General features: G+C 38.1%; 1 protein-coding gene and 1 long non-coding RNA gene across 13 annotated transcripts in view; one reads left to right on the top strand and one right to left on the bottom strand.

The window, feature by feature from the left end:
* The window catches only part of DOCK10 (dedicator of cytokinesis 10), a 275833-nt gene that overhangs the window by 74735 nt on the left and 176751 nt on the right, over nucleotides 1-24347 (bottom strand). For all 12 annotated transcript variants that reach the window (XM_032277648.1, XM_032277643.1, XM_032277637.1 and 9 more), the window contains exons 13-23: nucleotides 24050-24172; nucleotides 22461-22543; nucleotides 17174-17296; nucleotides 13777-13856; nucleotides 11789-11976; nucleotides 11226-11291; nucleotides 8366-8458; nucleotides 5057-5180; nucleotides 4761-4882; nucleotides 4318-4404; nucleotides 1789-1881 (exon numbers count right to left, since the gene is read on the bottom strand). In XM_032277648.1, coding sequence (XP_032133539.1) covers nucleotides 1789-1881; nucleotides 4318-4404; nucleotides 4761-4882; nucleotides 5057-5180; nucleotides 8366-8458; nucleotides 11226-11291; nucleotides 11789-11976; nucleotides 13777-13856; nucleotides 17174-17296; nucleotides 22461-22543; nucleotides 24050-24172 — 1182 coding nt within the window. The remainder of the gene's footprint in view (nucleotides 1-1788; nucleotides 1882-4317; nucleotides 4405-4760; nucleotides 4883-5056; nucleotides 5181-8365; nucleotides 8459-11225; nucleotides 11292-11788; nucleotides 11977-13776; nucleotides 13857-17173; nucleotides 17297-22460; nucleotides 22544-24049; nucleotides 24173-24347) is intronic.
* Nucleotides 494-24337, top strand: LOC116551456. The gene is made up of 3 exons (XR_004268945.1): nucleotides 494-504; nucleotides 7792-7796; nucleotides 24266-24337. It is a non-coding gene; the product is annotated as an uncharacterized LOC116551456 (long non-coding RNA).

The raw sequence follows: 24347 nt of genomic DNA, 5'->3' as shown, positions 1-24347 counted from the left end.
AAAAGCTTATGACATTAGACTGGGCAATGATGTTTTGGATATGACCCTCAAAGCTCAAGCAGCGAAGTGAAAACAGACAATTGGCATTATATCAAACTAAAAGGTTTCAACAAAGCCAAGGAAACACTCAATGGAGGACAGAGACAACTAGAGAATGGAGGAAAATATTTATAAACCATATATCCTAGAAAGGGTTATATGGTTTATATAGAGTTTCTAGGGTTATATAAGGAACTCAATATGTAAAAAATATATAAATATATAAAGAACTCAACTCAAAAGTAAGAAAACAAATAATCCAATAAAAAAGCAGGCAAGGGACCCAAATAGACATTTCTCAAGAGAAGACAGATGTACAAATGGCCAACAGATATATGAAAAATGTTCAACATCATTAATCATTGGAGAAATGCAAATTAAAACTACATATCTGTTAAGATGGCTATTATCAAAAAGGTGAAAGATAATAATTATCGGAGAAGATGTGGAGGAGAAGGAACACTTGTACATTGCTGGCAGGAATGTAAATCAGAAGAGCCACTATGGAAAATGATATAAGGTTCCTCAAAAAATTAAAAATAGCACTACCGTATAAGCTAGCAATCCCACTACTGGATGTATATCCAAAGGCAATGAGATCAGTGTGTTGATGATGTCTATGTTTCCATGTTTATTGTAGCACTATTCACAAATGCCAAGATATAGAATCAACACAAGTGTCCATTAACAGATGAAATGGGTAAAGAAAATACGGTACATAAACATGATGGAATATGATCCAGCCTTAAAAAGGATGGAAATTAGATCATTTGCAACGACATGGAAGAATGTGGAGTATATTATGCTGAATGAAATGAGCCAGGCACAGAAAGACAAATACCGCATGATCTTATTTATATGTGGGATCTAAAAAAGTTGAATTCATAGAAGTAGAGAGTGGAATGGTGATTACCAGGGGCTAGGGAGGGGAGTGCTGGGGAGATGTTTGTCAAAGTCTGCAAAATTTCAGTTAGGAGGAATAAGTTCAAGGGATCTATTGCACAACATGGTGACTATAAGTAATAAAAATGTGTTATATTCTTTTTTTGAGAATAACCAAAACAATATTTTATTAAAAATTTTTTAAATTTTTATTATACTTTAAGTTCTGGAGTACATATGCAGAATATGCAGGTCTGTTTAAAAATGTGTTACATTCTTAAGAATTTCTAAAAGAGTGGATATTAAGTGTTACAACCATAAAAATTATGTGATATAATAAATACAGTAATTAATTCAATGAAGCTCTTACATAATGTATACATATTTCCAAACATCATACTGCATACAAAAAAGGTATACAATTTTTCTTTGTTAATTAAAAAATGAATAACTACATTAGAAAAAAATAAAGTATGTTCTGCTGGTATTTCTTTCAGAACTTGAATATGAGCACTGTAGCCCACCTTTATCTGGCTTTGGCTTTATTCTTTATTGCATTTAGTATGGGATATAGTCATGATGGTAATGTTGCAAAGACTCTTGATTTAATAGCTAATTTAAAATAAATTGATTCTGATTTTCAATTATTTTTGTTTTGAAAAAACCTGATTTGTGGCTGTCTTTCTAGTCAAGAAACAGAAACTATTCAGAAATTATGAAATAAAATCATCTACTCTCTGAATTGATAAGGTATTTAAAAATCTTGAGTAATAATCACCTCCCAGTTCACTAATCAGTGGAAAATAAAGGTCTCATCTCCCCGTTTTTACCCTGGAGGTCACTGAAAGTACTTGCACGTCGTGTTACCTTACAAGAGCGGACGAAATTTGAGGTAGGTGACTGAGACATGTCTTTCTCTCTTTTTTGGCACTCTTGGAAAAATGCATTCACATGTGGATCCTACAACAGCAAAACAAGTGTTTATTTCTGATGACACGTAAACTGTGTTACAAACACAAGCCGTTGTGATGTGAGGTAAGCATTTCTGTAGGACTGATGCCTTGAAGTACAAATGCTTTATTAAGGAGTCAGAGGAACAAAGCTTTGATGTGGACATTTCTGGCCTAGTGAGGGCTCTGCCTGAACTACAAAGCCCACTCTCTCTCATTTCATTCTAAGAGGTTTTGTTGTCCTGTTCAACAGCATGACCATGGCTGGAGAATTACTTCCTGTAGTTGTGCTTTTCGTTTTTAGAAAAATTTTCTTCATTTATCTTCCCACTCCTGCTTCTTCAATAGACTCCCACCAATTTCTTCTACACCATCCTTGACACACATGACAATGCATACTCTTTAATATCCACAGGCGTATTTTCAGGCTTAGAATGCCTGAATTTGCCCCATATTAGAAAATCTACAACTCACATCTTCAGATAAAATGGGCTCTAATACTTGAAGTTCATTTCCTGAAGAAGGTGGTACCTGGAAAATTCTCTAAGTTCTGCCCTGAGGGCGGGAGCTACAGAGTTAAGCAGTAAGATAATTAATTTGTATGAGGACACACTCTGAATGTTTCTCTGGCTTTCTATGATTCCAGAAAGGCATCTGGAGTTTGGGTTTCCCTCATTTCCCTCAGGTCACTGTGTGTGCGTGCTATTTTCTGTTTTCTAAATGTAGCTCTTTTTTGAGTAGAGACAGCTGTTCTCCTTTTAAGTATCACTTCACTGATTCACCTATTTGGTCATTATTTATGGAAAGCTGACTGCATGCCAGGCTCTTAGCAGGCACTGAGAGAGGACAGAGTAGAGGGCAAGGCAGGCGGCCCGACCCCTTCCTCTGTGTATCTTCCATCATGGCGGGGAGACCAACACCACACCATGACTTCCACACACACCTGTGTAATCACATTTGATGAGCGCTTCAGACACAAAGCAGGTGCCATCTGGATGAGTGACAGGATGGTCTAGCTTTGCCCGTTGAGTCAGGAAACAGGGAAGGCTTCTTTGAGGAAGTGACTCTTAAATTGAGTTAAGAGTTTAACTCTTACATTGAGTTAAATTTAACCCTTAAATTGATGTAAGAGCTGAAGGATGGGTAGGAACCCACCAGGCCAATAAGGGGAAGGAAGGGAGAGTGGGAGAGCTTCCCTTCCCCACTGAACAGGGGCTAAGTGTCAAAGGGATCACTGGGTCTTGGGGAAACTAGTGGATGTTGTTTGGCTGGAGGGCCTTGGCTGTCTGAAAACTGAGGTAAACGCTGCCAGTGTGTGGGTGGTGAAAGTTGAGGCAGAGACAGGGTGTGTCGTGGTGAGTTAGAGACCTCAGCTAATTTGGAGAAAGAAGCTAGAAGCATAAGAAAGAGAAAGAGAGGAGCTGCTGAGATACACAAAAATACAGGGTTTGGTGGAGATGGGGCATTTTGTGGAAATTGGCCAGAGCTGATGGCATCAGAGAAAAGGTAGGTTTAAATAGTTGTGGGTGCAGGGCTGGGGATAAGAACTCAATTGGACTCGAAGCATCAGAGGTTGCCAAGAGAAATTTTGGTCCAATGTATATATGATACCTGGATTATTTCATTTTTCCTATGGATCAGGTATGGCTTTTAGACAAAGCAGCATGAAGCAAAAAATGAAAAGCAGATACACATTGAATTTAAGAAAGGAGAAATACATATGTTATGTACTTGTAATAAGAATAGTTTAGCTGTTGCCAGAAAACTCACATTGTGGTAAAATAAGCCTCCTTGCCATGGAAAGAATGAGTTTGTGGTAATTTAACAATGGTAATAATTATATGCGTATAGACTTTTGCAGTTCATGAAATATTTTGATCACATTTTGAAATATTTTTCCTCTGGATCACATTTGCTACATCCTTAGGTAGCAGAGACTCTGTTAATATCATTTTCCTGAGGAGGGAATGAGGACATCAGAGCTAAAGTGACTTGCCCAGGGTCACTGAGCCAGAAATTCGGTGGGGTGCCTCTCAAACGCAGTTCCGCCAACTTCATGACCTTCTCATTAGGTGAGCCCTGGGAAAGCATTGGGGATTGAACTTGGTTTTCAGGTAAAGGTCTGAAGTCTTTATTTTTAACATTTAACATTTTTAACACTTGAGTGTTGTCAGTGGAAGCAAACCATACTCCAAGGGGTCTGTGATCCTAACATACTTTGGTATTTTGGTCTGAAGTTTTATGGTGTCTGGGGTTAAGGGATTAGGAGTCTATCTTTCTTGAGGGAGGCATCAAATTATGCCCTTAACATTCTTCCTTGGTAGTATTCAGACACCTGCCTTTCTGACATTTCATGAAATGATTAGACTCATCCTGTGAATATGGGAATTACCTCACAATGCTGTGAGTTAGAGAAAATGCTAGTATTTCAGGTCAACATACTCACCTGAGTATTTATTGTTGATACAACAAATGTCGACACTTTGAAAAGTGGTTTGCCACCATCAACCCATTTAATGTCACTCCCACTATGCTGCAAAATAAAGTTTGTTTACTGTCATTGTGACCATTTGAGAGAAAGTAAGTAGATTATTTCGTTTATGTTAATGTGCTCTTATGATCCATTGATCTTGTATCACCATAGAGGTGGAAAATAAAAAATGCAAATACATTTAGCACTATTGGTAGATGAGACCGATATGATATCGGGATCATTTTTAACAGATCATTTCTAGTGGCCATAAGCTAAACAAGAGATGTGGCATAAGGACAAGGCTACCAGGGACGTATCCTCTGTGATCTTAATTTAAATAGCAGAGAAAGAATACAACCTTATGTCATTTCGCTGTTATGCTTTTTTAAAATCTTAAATTATACATTATTCAATACCTTTCCGCTTGCAGAATCTTGAAAGCTTATATAATTAGGAGGCAGACTTGTTGCTATTGGGATGTTGTACTCTTGAGAAGCTATCTGATCGTGTTTCATCAGAGGAAGCCAAGCATATCCAACTGTGTAAAGAAATAACAAACAAAAATTTTGAGTATGAACCTCTATGGTGAGAAGTCACAATAACGCTATTTATTATTTATGAATACTAAACTTCATGAAAAATGATTCAGTAAATCAGAGCCAATTCAAACAGAAGACATGTGACTATGCCTAAGATTGCTTCCTGGCGGTACCTGATGTTTCCAGAGCCTCCTTCTTTTTGGCGTTGGCTTTTGCATTGATGTCACAGGTGACGTGATAAAAAGAAAACAAAATATGGTGTTTCTCATGGAGTTGTGTTGGTAGCTCAATTTTTACCTGCAAGGAAAGAAACCATAGTTGGACTGAGATTAATATTACTTGCCCAAGATCAGAGCAAGACAAAGCATAGCTTTTAAAAATTCTTGTTTTTTTCTTTTTTGCAGACAGAGTCTTACTCTGTCTCGCAGGCGGAAGTGCAATGGCACAATCCAGGCTCACTGAAACCTCTGCCTCCCAGGGTTCAAGCAATTCTCCTGCCTTAGCTTTCCCACTAGTTGTAATCGCAGGCACGCACCACCATGCCAAGCTAATTTTTGTACTTTTAGTAGTGAAACGGGGTTTCACTATGTTGGCCAAGCTGGTCCCAAACTCCTGACCTCAAGTGATCCGCCTGCCTCAGCCTCCCAAAGTGCTGGGATTACAGGCATGAGCCATCACACCCAGCCTAAAAGTTCTTTAACTGAAATCTAGGTCCATGTTTAATAGTGTTGAATGCACTGATTTAATGCTGAATAAATATTGTTTCTGCCAGCAGTGATGTATTCACATGTTGATATTTTTGCTTCTTTACTGTGATGGATGATGATAATTTAGAATACCTAGTGTTTCTCGGTAGATAATTTATGCTACCAGGGTATAGATTAAATACATGAACATACATATGCATAAACACACACAGATATAACTGCAGAATGTAGATAGGATACACATTGAGGAAGTGTCCTTAAGGGACACAAATTGAATAAAGAGTAAGTCCTTGCCTCCCAGAGTGCGGTTGGGACCAGTTGCGTAACCGTCACTTGGAAGTTCGTTGGAAACGCAGAATTTTTTTTTCTTTTTTGAGACAGGATCTCGCATTTGTTGCCCAGACTAGAGTACAGTGGCACAAACACAGCTCACTGCAGCCTTGACCTCTGGCTTTTTGATTTTTGTTATTCTTGTTGTAGAGACAGATGTCTTACTTTGTTGCCCAGGCTAGAGTCTCAGACACTAATCTAGACACACTCAGTTGGAATCTGCCCTTTCATAGGATCCCCAGGATTTATATGCCCATTGTTGAGAAATACGGTGTAGTAAATGGTGCAGCTTCCGCATGGAATCTATCTCTTTTAAAACTAACCAGCATGTCTGTGTTACTGTGAGAACTAATTAGACATTTTGGGAAGTGATCATGCTGTAGCTACACAAAGAATGCTTCTGAATGAACATAAAATAAAAATTGAATTAGGTTAACAGTATATCTAATGAGGAGCATACTCCCTATTTCTGGAAAGAAATGTGTTCAACTAACTCTCTACATTTTGTCGTGCTTTTGAGTTTTCAAAGCCCTGCCACGTACATCATTTCATCTTCCCCAGTAGCCTTGTGAGGTAGAAAGGCGCAGTGTTAGGAACCAAGGCTGCACGTGTTAGGGGGCTCTGGGTTACTGCCAATGTGGTGTGGTCAGTAAGAGAATCTTCCAGGATAAGAACCCACATCTTGGGATCACCGTTTTACATTGGAATGCCAGGATCCTGTTCAGGTAAGCTGCAGGCAGCTCATTATCAGCAACCGAGTAGTTCCCAGAATTGTACATATTCTCATGTGAAAAAGCTCATGGCTTTCATGAGGCTTCCAGGAAACAAATGAAAATGAGAAAGATTAAAACAGTTAACAACAGTAAAAATATTAATTTAAAAAAAATTATATATCTACAGAAAACGCATCTTCCAGATGGGCTTTGTCAAAGGGTCAGCTGATAACACTAAATGTTCTGCAATGTGGTCATGGTTTTCCCTTAACTGTTTTTCACTTTCTGTCCTGAATTTGTGGTGGGAAAATTAAACACATAAGTGAAATGAGGTCAGGCAGGTAGTTTCGCTGGTATTCCTTTAATTAGTTTTTAAACAATTAATGTCCACAGTGTGGGAGGCAGAAAGACACCACCCCCTAGATGTCCTCCATGTTCTAGTCCTGCCAATATGCTACCTTACATGGTAAGCAGGACTGAGCAGATGTGATTTTAAGTTAAGGACCATGAGATGGGGAGATTATCCTGGATTTTCCAAATGAGGACAGTGTCATCACAAAGGTCCTTATAAGAGGAAGGCAGAGTCATAAGAAGTGAGAACAGAAGCTGAGGTCAGAGTGATGGGATTGTTGGGAAAGTTCAAAAGCCAAGGAATGTAGGCAGCCTCTAGAAGCTGGAAAAGAAGAGGAACTGGAATCTTCCCTAGAACCTCCTGAAGTCTTGTAGCCCTGCTGCAAGCTTGATTTTAGCCCTGTGAGCCATTTCAGACTTCCGACCACCAAAACAGTACGATAACAATTGCATGCTGTTTTAAGCTGCTAAATGGAGGTAATGTGTGAAAGCAGGCATAGAAAATGTCTACAAAAGGTGTGATATTATGAATATCAGCAGGTCACACTAGTCAGACCTTCGCTTTATGGTTAGAAATTAAATTTTATCACTGAAACTTGTTTGTCTAAAGTTGTTTGTAATGTAAGCTAACATGTATAGTAATTGACCAGAAGCCCAATGAGTTTTTCTTTGTGTTAGAGCAGAATGGTGAAGCTTCAGGCTCTGGAACCACATGGCTTGGTTTGATTTCTCTGACTTATTATGTGCCCTTGGTAAAGTTACTTGACTTCTCTGAGCCACAGTTTTCTCATCCATCAAATAGGAAAGTAATGGTGATACCAGCTTCTTGGAGTTACTATGGGGATTCAGTGAGATGATGTGTGTATGGAATTTAGCTTGAGGCTTGGCACATAGCAAGAGCCTTGAAAGTCGGCCAGGGCAAGGCTTGTTTCCTGTCATGTGTAGAGATGAGGGGGTCCAAGATCACTGAATTTCAGGCAGGTTATAAGTAATGGAATTGGCTCAGGCTCTAGTTCTCTGCTCTCTTCCTCATGACATGAAATACTGCTATTGATTGGTAAAGCTATTTAACACAATCTCTTCACTGGCCAGTAAAATAAAAGAAAAACAATTACTCACTTAAAAAGAAAATATATAATAAAAGCATTTTAAAAATCCCATTTTTAAAAGGTCACTTCTGTCCCGAAATACATGAATTTGCAACACACTCCTGGAACAACTGTCAATTAATATAGTTTAGAAATCTTGGTAAATACACACCTGCCAAGGCATGTCCTTAGCCAGATGAGGTCTAGAGAGAGTGTTTCTCACTGCATGGTTATCTGACCATTCACCCACCTTTCTTAGGAGCCTCTGGGGGCAGTGGAGGGCTGACCCTTACCTCATCTGAGAAATCCGGATTCTGGGAGTGGTGCAGAACTGCTGTGTACGCGGCGGAGGTGAAGAGGGGCCCTCCAGGTTTTCCATAAATACACTGTTTAAAAAGTTATGAGTTGAACAATTATGTGTCTGAAATTATCCCTGGGTGAAACAAAGGCCATAACTCTTCAGTTACCAACCCTGGGACAATGGCAAACTTTGTGATAACTTGCGAGGCTAAGCTGGCATCTAATTAACCTTGAACTTCTTTGGCCTACTACCCTGCGTTTATTATACAATGGGAGCTGCTGAAGATAATTTGATGGATTTTGTTCATCATATAGATAACACACCAGGGCCAAATACCTGTGAGACGGGAATAATACAGAGTGGCCACAGGAGAACAGACAATTCCAGGCAGAGGTTTCACACGATTAGCAAAAAGTATACTGTTGAAATAGCCGCATAAATCAGTGGCCAATAAGACCCCAAAAAATAAGATGTGGGCCAAGCTGGCTAAGACCAACTGCATCCAGCATGGTGCTGGATTTGACCTAGGTTTCTCCTAGGACCTCATGCTCGCTAACATACTAAATCACACCCCCACTAGCACCTGGGCAGTTCTGAGAACACCCATATTTGCCACAAATATAGGTGGCGCCACAGTTCTGAGAAATCTTTACCTTCAGAAATCTTCATGAATGTTCCACCCGTGGTTAAAGAAACCCATAAAGATAGACGCCCTAAACTTTCTTGCAGACGACTATCTCTCTTGAGTATACCCACTCTTCTTTCCTGAGTAGGTACTTTTTGCTTTGCAGTAAATCTCTGTACTTTCACTATTTTCTAAGTCATCCTTGAATTCATTCTTGTGACAGTGTCAAGAACCTGTTCACCGGGGTGGAGGTCCTAAATACACTGTTTAAAAAGTTATGAATTGAACAATTATGAGTGTGTGAAATTATCCTTGAGCAGAAAAAAAGGCCAGACTCTTCAGTTACCAAGCCCAGGACAATAGCAATGACTCAGACAATGACCCGGGACAATGGTCAGTGTTTGGGGACCTCCCCTAGCCCAAGGGTATCATGTGGACCAATGTGACTTTTGATTTCCATGGGATAAGTGCTAACTTGTTTAAGACTGATTCCTGTAGAATGGCTTCCTGAACAGACCCTGATATGGTTAGGCTTTGTGTCTCCACCCAAATCTCATCTTGAAATATAATCCCCACATGCCGAGGGAAGGAAGTGATTGGATCTTGAGGGCAGTCTCCCCCATGCTGTTCTCATGATAGTGAATGAATTCTCAAGAGATCTGATGTTTTTATAAATGGCAGCCTCTCTCTCTCTCTCTCTCGCCTGCCACCATGTAAGACGTGCCTCTTCCCCTTCCACCATGACTGTAAGTTTTCTGAGGCCTCCCCAGCCATGCAGAACTGTAAGTTAATTAAATCTCTTTTCTTTATAAATTACCCAGTATCAGGTAGTATCTTTACAGCAGTGTGAGAATGGAGTAATACAGGTGTCATGGAACCAGCTCCGGTCTAGAGTTAAGGTCTTGTGCAACCACAAAGATTGGCTGGGCCCCAGCTCCTGACATGCCAGCTTCTGAGATAGGCTGGTTACAGTCTCCACCACAGTATACTACTATTCTGTCCAGCCCTGAATCAGACCAGGGCTTGTGATATGACACTTTTTTATAACTTATAAGCCCTCTTTGTCCAAAGCTCAGGACTTCTCTTCTGGAGTCTGACATTTGGCTTTGCTGTATCTCTGTGTGATGTTTTAGTATGCAGTGAAGCAGGGGACCCACACACCTGTGATTGCTCTTTTCTAGAATTTTCCCATAAAAACATTGTTCTACAGGCCAGACATGCTTGCCATCTGATCATTGCGTCTGTTGGCTTGACAACTATATTTCACTTGAATCTTTCTCTCCTGATGCTAACACTAGTTTGGAGTTTGGTGCAAGTGGATGCTGATAGTGGCTCAAGGCTATTAAAAAAGAGACTGTCTTTAGTCTGCCTGATTAATTCGATCACTCAGTTGATTATTGCTCTTCCGAATAATGCTGCAAATCAGAAGACCCAATCTGTACCTGGTAGTGTGCTGTAAGAGGCGACCTCAGAGAATGGTGCGGGTTAGTTAGAAATTACTTTTGTCCTCTACTACCTCATACCTTTGATTTGCTGAAACTGTTAAGCTCGGCAGCAGGCCCACTACAAATAATTTCCCCCTCAATTTTTATGGGTTACTTTATGTGGTTTGAAATGCCTAACGTGAAAGCAGCATACGATATATCAAATATGAACTCTAAAGAATGCCATTCAGTTGCAGTTTTATAGAGTAAAACGGCACCTCATAGTTTTATGGATTTTACCAAATCACGTGATCAAAAACTGGGCCTGACTTCCCAGAGCCATTTTTCAGTTCCTCAGGTACTTGGCCACGTGTACCTTCCATAACGGTGAGCATCCCACGGGCCCTCCTACGACCGTCAGGCCAGTATGCAGCAGTGCTTCTGCGCAGACCACACGAGGGCTGGCTGGGATGTTCTGTTTTAAATCAAGCACGCTGAACCGAGAGTCAGGCTAACCTTTGGAAAAGGCAACGTCTTCCACAGGGGAGCCTTTGCATTTACTTCACATTAGAACGGTTTCCTTTTTTCCCAAGTCATGAAAAGCTACAAGAGCGATGAGACTGGCATTTCTAATAGAGCTAGTTAATGATGACTCTTACATCAGGTATGTTTCAGATCTAAAACAAATGTATTAAATCACTGCTCCTTCAACCACACTCACACAAAAAGCCCCGCAATGGTGGAAAGAATCCCTTCACCCGCCTTCCCCCTTTATGCTGGGTCCCTTTGCTGACTTGGCTCACCTTCAGGGGCTTGGCACTTTCTTCATCGGAATTTTTGAATTCAATGCACACAGTTATATTTCGTGCCTGAAATTACAGAGAGAATAAATGGAAATTGTAATTTCCTATCAAATAACATTAAAAAACCCAAGTGCCTAAAATAAGTAGCTTCTAATTAAATCTGAAAAATGTAGAATACCCAACATTTTCTTGTGACATTATCTATAATGTTCTGAAGTAACAGAAGGATCTGGAGAGAGTACTTAAAAGGGAAGTAAAAAGCTCATATTGAAAGGGGGCAGGCATGCTATTTTTAGAATATCTTAAGAAATGAAAAAAATATTATCTAGAACAAAATTATTTCAGACTGATTTAGAAACGATTATTAATGTGCTACAAAACTGCGTCCTTCAACACTTCTAAGATAAAATTCACCACTGTCTCTTACTAAACATTTTCTCCAGATGGTTTTCTATAGGAAAGTGTTGCCCTATAGTAATTTGTATTTGCATATTCAGGACCTATCTTATATGGTCTAAGTATGATGAAAAGAAAAGACGATATCTCAGAAACTTATATCCTACCTTGTTGAAGCATTTCTGGCTATCATACTTGAGGTGTTTGGGGTAAATGTAAATTTGATTTTTATATACTCTATAAGGTCGACAATACTTTGTTGAGTCATAAACAAATTCTTCTACCTCCACTGTGGGATCTGTTTGAGCCGTCATGTTGAAAGGCTTGACAGGAATAAAGGACGATGTTACACAGTCTTAAAAAATCAGAAAATAAGAGTTTGTCATTTAATATGATTCTTTTAAATTGAACAATACTTAACATATTTTAAAATGAACCCACTGAAGATAGACACTCTAGGCTTGTACACCATTTGATATTAACTTAAGCTAGCATGAAAAATTTGTAAGAGGTGGGCATGGCAGATTAACAAGCCACATTATTTAGTATCAGAACTGATGTCTCACAAAAACCAGTTAAGTCTTTTAGATGGATTTTTAAACATTTTCTTTTTGTATTGTTTCCCATAAAAATAAATTTTAATTAATGAACCACTAAATATAATAACCAGCTATTTTAAGAAATAATCCATGAATCTTTGCTATAACACTATAAAAATATTACAGATCCTGCTATATGATTGAAGAAAGCTTTGTCCAATAGATCTATTACTGATAGTACCAAATGGATTAATAACAATATCTCTCTATGAAATAGATTTCACAGGATGGGTGAAGTCCCTCTCTACAACACTGGATGCAGTTTGTCTATTTTTCTCTTCGGTTTTTACCACTTTTTGAAACCTACCCTTGGAAGAACAGCTTAAGAAAAAATGATTAGGAATGTATAAATCAAAACTCCTGTCACCAGTTTGAAGGCTGGAGTTGTGGCACTGAAAGAGCAAGGCCTTCTACCATCCTTTACCCCACCTGAAATCTGACTGTGTTCTAAAAGGCAAAATGATTAGCTACGAATGCTTGAGAATCAGATTACGGTTTTCTTTTTTCAAAAACCAATTATAATATTTTATTATGTGTTCAAATTTCTCTAATGTCCTACCATTCTTCCAAAGAGAATATTTAATGCCTCGTTTGTTGTGTTTCCTTTCCATAGGTAATAATAGTCCCAAATCAGGTAGAGGAAATGGCTTAGTTTATCTTCTGCTTTTCACACCAATCAATATAAAAATGATTTGGAGCCATGTCTTAAGTTAGAATGCTCATTACATTTCATATTAAAATGATTTGCAGAAAGTTACAAGGATGGAAAACTTAATAGTGCAATGGTAATCCAAATATCCCGTGGCAATAGTCCTCTCTCTGTTTAGAGTTCGTTATAGAAGGCCTTTATTCATTTTTTTGCTTTGCTGAGAAAGTCACTAAAAGGTAGAATCAGAAATAACAAAACAAACCAATTTTACCACTTAAAAATTAAATTCTGAAACTCTTATTTATAAAGTTAACAGAGGCTCCTTCTAAAAGTTTTTGCTGACAAGATTTTTGACTATATTCTGAAAAATATATGTACTCTCTATATAATAATGCAGTCTGACAATATTTCAGTTATAATCACTGCATCGCCACTTGAGTGGCTACACACAGTGTTCAGAGCAGACCTCTGGCAGCACAGCATGGCAGAACCAGCCTCTGTTTTGAGTGAGAGGAACTGGGTAGAATACGTTCTTCCATTATGGGCTATTGGTTTGTTAATCTATCTGAATCTGACTTTCCTCCTTTGCAACCCTCCAGGGTATTGAGGATGAAATGACATAATTTAATACCTTGTTGGGTGCATGGTGCATACCAGCTAAATGTTAGGTTTTCCTGAATATAGTTCTTGCCCTACAAAACTCATCATCTTTCTTAATGAAGCAAAAAGAAGCCCCACATTTCTATAGCATCATAGATTCCAATTCCATATATTTCAACTTTTTTAAAACAAACAAACAAACAAACAAAAAAAACCTTGTAACCCACCAACCGACCAACCAACCAAAAAAACCCCACTAAATATTCAATATTCAAAACTCTGCAACCAAACCATGACATCATCATACTTGGATGCTCCAAAGGAACGTTGTCAACAGCAACATCCAGGCTTCCAGGAATGGTCTGTATTTTGCTTATTCTGTCAGCCCTGTAAGAATGCATAAACAAGGAAACACACACATAGACACACACACACACACACACACACACACACACACACACACGCAGTATTATTCCAATTTTCAGGGAAAAAGCAGTCATCTACAATTCTGAGCTTTTTTTAAGGTAAACAGTAGACTCTCAAATAATCTTGTGAATGATTTTGTTTAGTTAGTTTAATTTTGGAAACTAAAATACATGTGAAATTGCAAATAAAAATACAAATTGGGAAGGGGTCAAGTTACAGATTTTCTGAAAAAGATTTTAAGTTTATTTCCTTCTACTTCAGATAACATAAAAATGATCAAAAAAGTACAAGAGTAAATGATTGAGTTTCTCTTAACAAAAGCCAATAGTATTTAAACTGGCTTAAGTGATTCACTCTCATAATGAATTTTAAGAAGTTTTGAGGTGGCTCACACCTATAATCCCAGCACTTTGGGAGGCCGAGGTAGGCATATCACGAGGTCAGGAGTTCGAGACCAACCTGGTCAAGAGGGTGAAACCCTCTCTCCACTACTAATACAAAAATTAGCCAGGTGTGGTGGTGTGCACCTATAGTCCCAGCTACTTGGGAGGCTGAGGGAGGAGAATCGCTTTAACTTGGGAGGCAGAGGTTGCAGTGAGCCAAGATTGCGCCAGTGCACTCCAGCCTGAGAGACAGAGAGAGATTGTCTCAAAAAAAAAAAAAAAAAAAAGTTTTGAGAGCAAGCTTGGTTTTTGCTACAATTGCTAAGTGGATGGCCCATATTCTTCCTCATCACCCACAAGCAAGGAGGACAGGGTCCCTTCCCTGAGCGCTGTTTCTTCTGCTCTCTCCCACCCCTATAGTGTGTGCGGACACCCCTTTCCCAGCCGTTTCCCACTCACATGCGCTCTCTGGCTCAAGTCCTTGCATTTCCCTCCCACTCTCTCTCTATTAAAACCTCTCGCCAATCTTCCTTTAGAGTAATATGGAACCTGCTGATAACAGTTGCAAGTGTTATCCTTCTCAGGAAATCTACTTTGAAAGGTGGAATAATTACAGTGGAGGGTCAGAGTCAGCTCTTCTCAGCTTGTGAGAGCTGAATGTTCAGTTTTCAGGAATTTTGCTTGACAGTTAAACACAGTCATTAATAAAAATTAAGTTATATAAACTTATTAAACAAATTATATTAAACCCAAAGGTAATAAGTCCTTAAAATTCACCACTTTCTGATTATTTTTCTACATGGTAAGATTATCTGTATGCCTCTAACTGTATGGTGGAAAGGCTATATTATGGCGTATGTCTCTTCTTAACCCTATGTTCAGTGAAGCCCCATTGGTAGGTTGGAATCAGCAATGATAGGAGTATTTACAGCATAGACACCAGTCATCAGCACAAGTTCGTTATTTCCTTGGAGAGTTGGTTGTGAAACATTTGTCAGCACCCCACTGAGAATAAAAGCCATAAAGTGTGAAGCTGACATGAAATAATTTAATATCAGCACTGCACTATGTATTCTAAGGTACCCTTTTAATTGTCACGGTGATAACTTTCCTTGCTATTTACTGATAACGTGGGTTTTGTAAGAGTTTTTTTTTTTTTTCTATTTATAACAGATCACTCCAGAACCTTCTGCCTATTCTCTTCTGCTCAGCATTACAGCTTTTCACACTTCAGTATACTGGCAAAAAGGTAAAGAGGAAAGGCTGGGCTTTAGGAAGTTTATGATATGAATTTTGGCCAGGATGTTTGATTACTTTAAAGGGGAGGAAGCTCTCTCCATGTAAGAAGTGGTCCCTTTTTTTTGAGACAGGGTTTCACTCTGTCACCCAGGCTGGAATGCAGTGGTGCAATCGTGGCTTACTGCAGCCGCAACCTTCCAAGCTCAAGGGATCTTCCCACCTCAGCCTCCAAAAAAGCTAGGGCTACAGGCACATGACACCACACCCAGCTAATTTTTAAAATTTTCATTAGAGAAGATGTTGCCACTGTGTTGCCCAGGTTGGTCTTGAACTCCTGGGTTCAGGCCATCTTCCAGTCTCGGCCTCCCAAAGTGTTGGAATTACAGGTGTGAGGCACTGTGCCTGGCAGGAATGGTCTTACAGCATCAAAAAGAAGTTAGATTGGTTCCAGACTCCTCCCAGATGTTATTTTCCATTTTTGTTTCGCTTTCTAAGGTTTATTTTTCCCAGAACAACAACATCAACAGCACATTAGGAAAAACTTCTCTTCTTGTCTCATAGAGTATATCCTCTACAGAAGCTGCAGAAAATATCAATTGTTCTTGCTTTATAATGTTATATTATTTTCATTTTGGATAAATGAATGAAGGGATACGAGATTATTGATTCTTTGATGGGAGAGGCAGAGAGTCAATATTTGGGAAAGGGCAAAGTGTACAAGAATACTGTGTGTGCATTAGAGGGCCAGTATTTCATGATAAATAGCTTGTAATGAAAGACCTCGTCATCATTAGATGTTTGATGTGTGGTTATTCTTTTAAAAAATATTGTGGCATGCATATGTTTCCTCTTTTGGCAATAATATCCACTGTCTTTTCTAAAAGTATTGATATAGCTATTATGAGTGATTATATTTACAGCAAAATAATTGTTAAATCATGGTCCTAAAATTCCTTAATACTTTTCCTACTGAGAGATGTCTATGCCCCCTTCCTTTGAATCTAGGTTCTGTTTCTGGGCTCTGTGACAGCTTGACAGGTGAATATGGAAGAAACAGCACTGTAACAGCTTCTGGCCCCAGCCTGAAATCAACAGTGGTCATTTCCTGCCCCTTGAGACATTTACTTATAAAACCAGCCACTACGCCACAAGGAAGTCAAAGAATCAAATAAAGAGAATCCCTCAGAGAAGGACCCAGATCTCTAGCTCACAGCCCCCGCTGAGCTTCCAGCCAGCAGCCAGCACTGACTGGCCAGATATGAGCCATCCTGAAAGTGGATCCTCTGACCCCAGATGTTCTCTCTCAGCCCATGCCTTGTGTGGCAGAGATAAGCTCTTCTCACTCAGATGTGCTCAAATTGTGGACTCAGGAGCACGATTAGTGTAGTAATGTTATTATTTTAAATCATTAAGTTTTGGGGTGGTTTGTTACACAGCAATAAATAACTGACATAGTTTAACATTTCACAGTTCTTCCATATAATTCTAGCAAATTTTACTTTTGTGGCACTATTTGGACATATGTGGAGTCACCTGAAAAATATCTGCTTTCTGGAGGTTTGAGCATTCGAGAAATCAGATCCTCAGGTATTTATGAGGCAATAACAAATCAACGTGGCTAATTTATGTGAATTTCAAGGGTATAAAAATCCATACCTCCTGTACTCTGACACTAGTTTTATTAGGTCCTCAGTTGAAATCTTGCTGCTTTCTTGTCTATACAATGGTGAAAATCTTGAGTCTCTGTCCACATTTCCCTGGTTGTCCTTAAATACTGATCTGAAAGAAAATATTTATTCAGGTTGGTATTTGGATATTTTTCATGAAGTTGTATGTTTAAGGTGACTATATTAATTAAACTTCTTATTTATAATCAGAGAAACTCTAAGAGTGTATAAAATAAAAAGAAAACATTGTACAAATGTTTCATTTATACACTTTATTTTTGTTATCTTTAATTTCTTATTTTTAACTTTGTATCCAAAGTGATAACACTCCATATTTACAATTATATATTTTTTATGACATCTCACATTTAATAACTCATATCAAAACCTTGGAGTATTAGGGAAGTGGAGAAGAATAGGACACATGTTATTCATTTAAATTATTTCCTCATGACACCTTAAACCTGGGCAGGACAGAGTCACTTCAATTTGGGTGGCACTACTAGGATTTATGAATAGTGGCACAGGGATAAGGTTGTATATGCAAGTGTGGAAGGCCTTAATCTTGACACATTTTCATGGAGTTAAATGTGCCCATGTCCTAACATTTAGGTCAGAGACAAAGATAATATGGAAGGCACTTGAGTCAGACTTTTGTTTTAAAGAAAGAGAACACTATGAATCCGAGCCACTTATTTTCTTCCATGGTCTATTTCATTGGAACCAAGGAAAGTTAGGCTTAGTTGAAATACATAACTTGTTTTTGTCCAAATAATACAGGAATATCAGGTAATACTTGCTTCACATATGCACCATGCTTAGTTGTCAGTTTTAGATGAAGTTTCTCATATCTCATTGTACAATGTGTGGTTTAAAAAATTTAACCCATATATTTTCTTCAATGTTAGAGAAATATTGAATTCTTACTTCAATGTTAGAGGAACACTGAATTCTTACTTCTTCTAATGTAGGTGCTTAACTAGAATATTTTATCGCTCTTTAAGTTAACTGAAGAATTTAATGCACAGGCTGAAATGGCCATTTAAATGGATATCAGATCATACAGCTTTGGTATTAAATAGAGCACTAAAAGAAAATGGGCCAAGATTTTATCAGAATGATATTTTTAGACACCTTCAACTTGTCTTCTCATTTTTTCACTGCTAAGTAGTGAATGAGGGAAGGTAAAGAGGCAAATAGCATTGGGGAGACAATAAAAATAGCAAACACGAACATTATTTTTATTTAAATATTCTAAAGGGCTTTTGTTTCCATGTGTCATGTGTTGAAACTAACATGTCACAATTTCCAAAATGAGAGAAAGCTAAATTGAGCTTGGGCAACAGCTTTTAAATTAACTAGTGACTTCCTTTATTGATAGATGTGAATTGTGGAACTCAGTTTCCTGTTACCCACAACTCTCTCACGGAAGCTGCTCACTTACATTGAACACTTCATAAAGAGAATGAAGAGTGCAGCACCATGGGAGAAGTTTTGCTCACAGTGCCGTACAACCTGTGGTTGCTCAATAAATATATAACTGGAAGGAGTAAAAAGAATGGATTCATCTACACAGATGATTTTGTGATGACTGGAACACTGTGCCCAGTTCCAACTGCTACAGTGGAGCAATGACCAGTATATTATGAGGGTCTCAGCACCATGATATTTGGGGTATGATCATATGAATCATAAAATATGACCCAGCCATTCCAAAACCATTTGTGTAAGTTTTTTGTTTTCTTCCCCAAAGGAAAAGAGCCTTAGGTGTCCCTGATAGATTCATTCACAAACAGCATGAATAACCATGACATGTAGAATGAAGTAGACATACTTTTTTTGTGGCTGTGGAAGAGAACACATAAAAGTGGTTTTCAGTCAGCTGAAGATTATTTTGAAAAATAAATTATTGAATAATTAGAGTTCTAAAAAGACAGACACAAGGAAGCACTGTGGATTGCACTTGGATTTTTGTCCCTGGATGGATTCAAACAGAAGTTGGACAACCATTTGTTGAAGATGTTGTCAGTATGGGAATTAAATGATAGTTGCACTGTGCACCTTCCACAGTTGTAGAGATATGAGAATAAAATGTTTATTTTAATTTTACTTAATTAAAAAAATTCAGCATTGAGTGCTGGTTTATTTAGAATATCAAAGGAGATTGTTAAAGAAATCACAAAAAAGTCCTGGCATGGATGTTGGCACATATGATTCTGGGGATGATATGCATGGAAAGGGACCCATTCACAAGCCAGACACATTTGGAAGGGTCAATTTTCTCCTGAATCAATGAGTACAAAATACCCTGTGTAGTCATCTGCGTATGTTCTCTACTCCTCCCTCAAGGATAACCTTTTCACTGCAGCTGGTGCCAAATATGGAAACACCAAATTAATTTCAGAAAAAGCGTTGTTCACAGCGATGAGCATCTGTGCGTACTGCAGTGGGAGGGATGATTAGATGTGGGTAAAAATATGGTCATAATCTAAATTTTCAATTCTACTCTTTTAATGACAGTTGATTGTAAGGGCCAAAATGTCTTAGGGTACACTGAAAGCTATACTGCCAAACAAACTGCAATCTAGAAAGCGTAACAGGAAGGAGCAGTAGCCGCAGAATCAGCAGTATCAATTAGGTATTGAAGAATATCAGGAAGCTGGCAACGACATGGGCAACAACCAGCCTTCCTCTGATTTGTTCACATTTATTTGAAGCAGTTTCCACATTGTGAAAGAGAAATTAAAAGCTTCGGCTGGATCTTTTGTACTTTTTTTGTGGTTAGGTAATCCAAGTCGTATGACATGATATCTTTAGAACTGTACTGCTATCTTTCTCAGTTGTCAGAGAAATTTATGTGGAAGTAAATCACATATGTATATATACAGATTGGTGGTGTTTCCTAGCCTACAACCAGACCAGTAATTGGGCATTAATATGGTATAAGCTTGTGCTTTCATTGGCTTTCCTATTCTATGAATGATTTCAATAGTCTGTAATACTGTCAGCCTCTCTAGAGGCTTCATCTGTCTTTTTTCCAGCATGTTTTACTAGACAACTTCTAGTTGTCACTAGTGGATTGTTACTTCTAACTTCTCAGGTTCTTTCAATAATGGGTAATTCTTTGACTTCTCTCCTTGATATTGTTCTTCATTGCCCCAAATTTATTGGAAAAGGGGACTTGTTGAAGTAGATATGATCTCCGTAAGTGACTTTTAGTAATAATAATATTAGAAAAATGATTTCTAAAAATAACAGTTTTTATTGGGTTCATAGCTGTGCTCATCAGTCCTTATAACAGTAAATTAGATATTCTTAATTTCTTCTTTTGTATATTAAAAATATAGGTAAAGGCAGGTTGTGAGTAACTTGTCCAACTTTACTTGGCTAATAAAGGATACAGTGTTTTTTGTTTTTTTTTTTTCTTTTTTTAGAGACATGGTCTCACTGTGTTGCCCAGGCTGGAGTGCAGTGGTACTATTGTAGTTCACTGTAATCTCCAGCTTCTGGGCACATGTGATACTCCCATCTCAGCCTCCTGAGTAGCTAGGACTACAGGTGTATGCTACCACTCTTCGTTAATTTTGTAAATGTTTTTTAGAGATGGGGTCTTATTGTGTTGCCCAGGTTGGTCTAGAACTCCTGGCCTTCAGCAATCCTCCAGGAGGCCTTGGCCTTCTAAAGTGTTAGGATTATAGGCATGGACCACCATGCCTGGCCATAGTTAGGATTTTTGAGCTCAGCTCTGTCTGGCTCTAAAATACCTGCTTCTAAAATCTCAGAGCAATGTTGGATCCTTAAAGTGAAAAACGTGTGCACTATTATAATTTTGTTATACCAGAATATGTCACAGACATCTTGCCTTTACTTGCCCCAGCAGGTTTTCTGGAGGGAATTGAGAATGCTTAATAATATCAAAAATGTTTAATCAGTGAATTATAACTAGTAGCCTTTCTCTTGAAGCTTATGAGAAATAAAAACAAATTCATTATAAAGGGTTCTGTATGTCTAAATCCCATCTTTTTCAGCAGAATGTCCTGGCAGTAGTTGCTCCTACAGAAGGGGATAGAAAAGGGAGGATAAAGTACTATCCACGAGGTATTTTATGCCAAATGCTTCTGCGCTCGAGATTGCACGTGCTACTCATAAGGCAGGTATTGTCAGCTTCATTTTATAGCTGGGGACCCTGAGACTTGGAGTAGAAACTTGTTCCAAGTCACAGTAAGTAGTGGCCTGATCTACATGTTTATCAGACTCCTAGGCCTGGACTCTCCCTCCCTTGCTATGATGCTGCTTCAGGGCAAGCTAATTCCTGGAGACTGCATGAATCGATCTTGGTTTACTGCTGCCCAAACTGCCACATTTCTCCTTCCTGCACCTGCTCATCTCCAACTTTAAATAACAACCTCCAAAGTATGACAAATAGCAGTAAGTTTACTCTGGATATACACCACTGGGAACTGTAAGACTTAAAAATGGCATAATCAACAGGTTCTCTCTTTCTTCTGGATTTTAAAGATGGACACATTGAGATAATGCTGCCAAAGTTCGAATGAATGCTTGATAGCCTGTCTTATTTTGTAGTTCTAACTTTTCTTAGTTCATTCGATTGTGTACATTCCTGACCTTTTAGTCTTATGAGTCTATGCCAGGCTCTTCCTCATTCAAGAAATTCTTATACTAATAAAGATGTAAAGAGATTGAGGAGGACATTAATAATTGATGATTAAACCGATCTGAAACGCAATTATTTGGTTATGCATCCAAGTGAATGACGTGTCCACAGAACTCAGCCTTTCTATCAGAGAGGCAACTGGTGCTGATAAATTTGGCTATGCTAAACAGTATCAAAATCAAGATGAGTTTAAATGATTGGTTTGATGGTTTCATTTGGACATCCATATATAGGCCTGAGCTCTATGCATGGATGAAAACATGCAGCTGCATAAGAAATAGTGCGTCCATCTGAATTTTAGGCACACCGGACTCTCAAGACTGACATAATGTCAAAGGTTTGTTAAGTCAAATATATATAATAAACAAGTTATGACATTGATTTGATATCTACCAAGAACCCATTGCATACCGGGTCATGCATGCATGGTACACGTGCCATGGCCCTCTATTATAAACTGTATTGCTAAACTGTCTTGTAAAATGTATGTTTCAGGGAAGCTCAAGATGTTTATGAAGATGACCATATTAGTATTTTTCTAGGTGTAGACATGTTAACATTAAATGTATTTCTCATCTGTTGGTTGCAACTGTTAACCTACCTTACTGCCCAAGCGAAAGGCATACGGTATTTTCCCAATTTGCTGCAGAACTGTCTGTTGGATTTTAGTATCTTTTGTGCATACTAAAGAAAAAATAAATACAAATATTGTTTAGAAGAGCACTTTGCAAATTGTACACATAAAATAATACTAAATACTTTTTCATATTGTTTTATACTGAAACAGCATACCTCTATCTTACTGGCCCATGGATTTCACCTTACAAAGAACCAAATGGTGTTCTCTGTGTTCAAACTTTTCTTTCTTTCTTTTTAGCTTGGAAATTTCAAATGTAGAAAATATCCATGTCCTGGAATGTCAACTTTTTTTCCTCTTTTTTTTGACTTAAGAGATTTTAAAATCTTCAATGGTAAGTATTAGCTAATTTATATTTACAGTTTATTCTATATCCCCTTTTATTTGTTAGGACAAAGGGCAGGAAACTGGTTCTATAAAGTGCCATATAGTAAATATATTGGGTTTCATGGGCCATATATTCTCTGTCACAAGTTTTCAACTCTGTTTCTGTAGCAGGGAAGCTGGCATAGATAATCCATAAATGAATGTGACTGTGTTTCAATAAAACCTTATTTACAAAAACAGGTGGTAGGCTGCATTTGGCCTGCGCACCATAGTTTGCCAAACACTGAATTAAGGTATTCTCATAAATATGTTAAACTCTGCCCTAAATTGTCATACATGCTCAGATTAAATTCTTGTAAGTTATTTCCCCAATATATTTCTTTGGCATGGAAAATATAGAGTTTTAATATTTATTTTCTATTAAACAGTAATATTTGATTATTAAAGAAAATATAATAGAAAAAAAGAAAGGAGAAACATATTACTTGTAGTTCCACCATTCAAAGCACAGCATTCTCTTTCCTCTTTCTTTTTTCATTTAAGTGTTATTATAATTTGATATACAATTATTTATCTCACTTTGTTCATTATCAGCATTGCTGATGTCTCATTCACTTGCTTTTACTCAGATGATTCCTAACATTTCATTATTATTAATACTCTGATCCTTTGAGTGAAAGCTTTATCCACATTTGGATTTATTTCTACCATTAGATTCTCAGAAGTCAGAAATTACTGGGTCAAAAGAATGTAAACCAAAAAAATATACTTAAAAATTTTTCTGGTGGACATTCATTTCACCAATAAGTGAATATTTCAAGACATACAAACTTGATAACTCAGCAAGAGTGTGGCTTTGTTTCTTAAAAGCAAATGAAGTTGGCCAGGCAAAGTGGCTCACACTTATAATCCCAGCACTTTGGAAGTCCAAGGTAGACCAATCACTTGAAATCAGGTGTTCAAGACCAGCCTGGACAACATGGTGAAACTCCATCTCTACTAAAAAATACAACAAATTTGCCAGGTGTGGCGGTGTGCTCCTGTAATCCCAGATACTGGGGAGGCTGTGGCAGGAGAATCCCTTGAACCCAGGAGGCAGAGGTTGCAGTAAGCTGAGATCGCACCACTGCACTCCAGCCTGGCGACAGAGAGAAACTCCATTTCAAAAAAAAAAAAAAAAAGAAAGAAGGAAAGAAAACGAAGTTATTTATAAGATTATGCATTACCTTGTTGGAGTCTGGGTTCTTAATATAAGGTTCAGCACCACTTGCAATATTTCCCATCAAGACTTTTTCAATTTTAGCCACCAAAACAATCTCAGAATGTGGATTGCTTACGGAAAATACAGCCTATGTACAAAGAAAGCAGCTAATAAGCATGGAAGAAAAAACATTGTACACATTTACAAAATTCCATTTTTTTTAAAGGGAATTGTTATTCAGGAATTTTTATTCAGGAAATTGCCCATCTTATATGACCTATTGGTAAGAATAACGGAACAAGTATTTTCCATCTCATCACAAG

This window comes from Sapajus apella, unplaced genomic scaffold (genome assembly GCF_009761245.1).
Source record: "Sapajus apella isolate SASKATOON/1434 unplaced genomic scaffold, GSC_monkey_1.0 scaffold10, whole genome shotgun sequence".
NCBI lineage: Eukaryota > Metazoa > Chordata > Mammalia > Primates > Cebidae > Sapajus > Sapajus apella.
The sequence above is the reverse complement of the archived record's forward strand: the minus strand, read 5'-3'. Positions and strand labels throughout refer to the sequence as shown.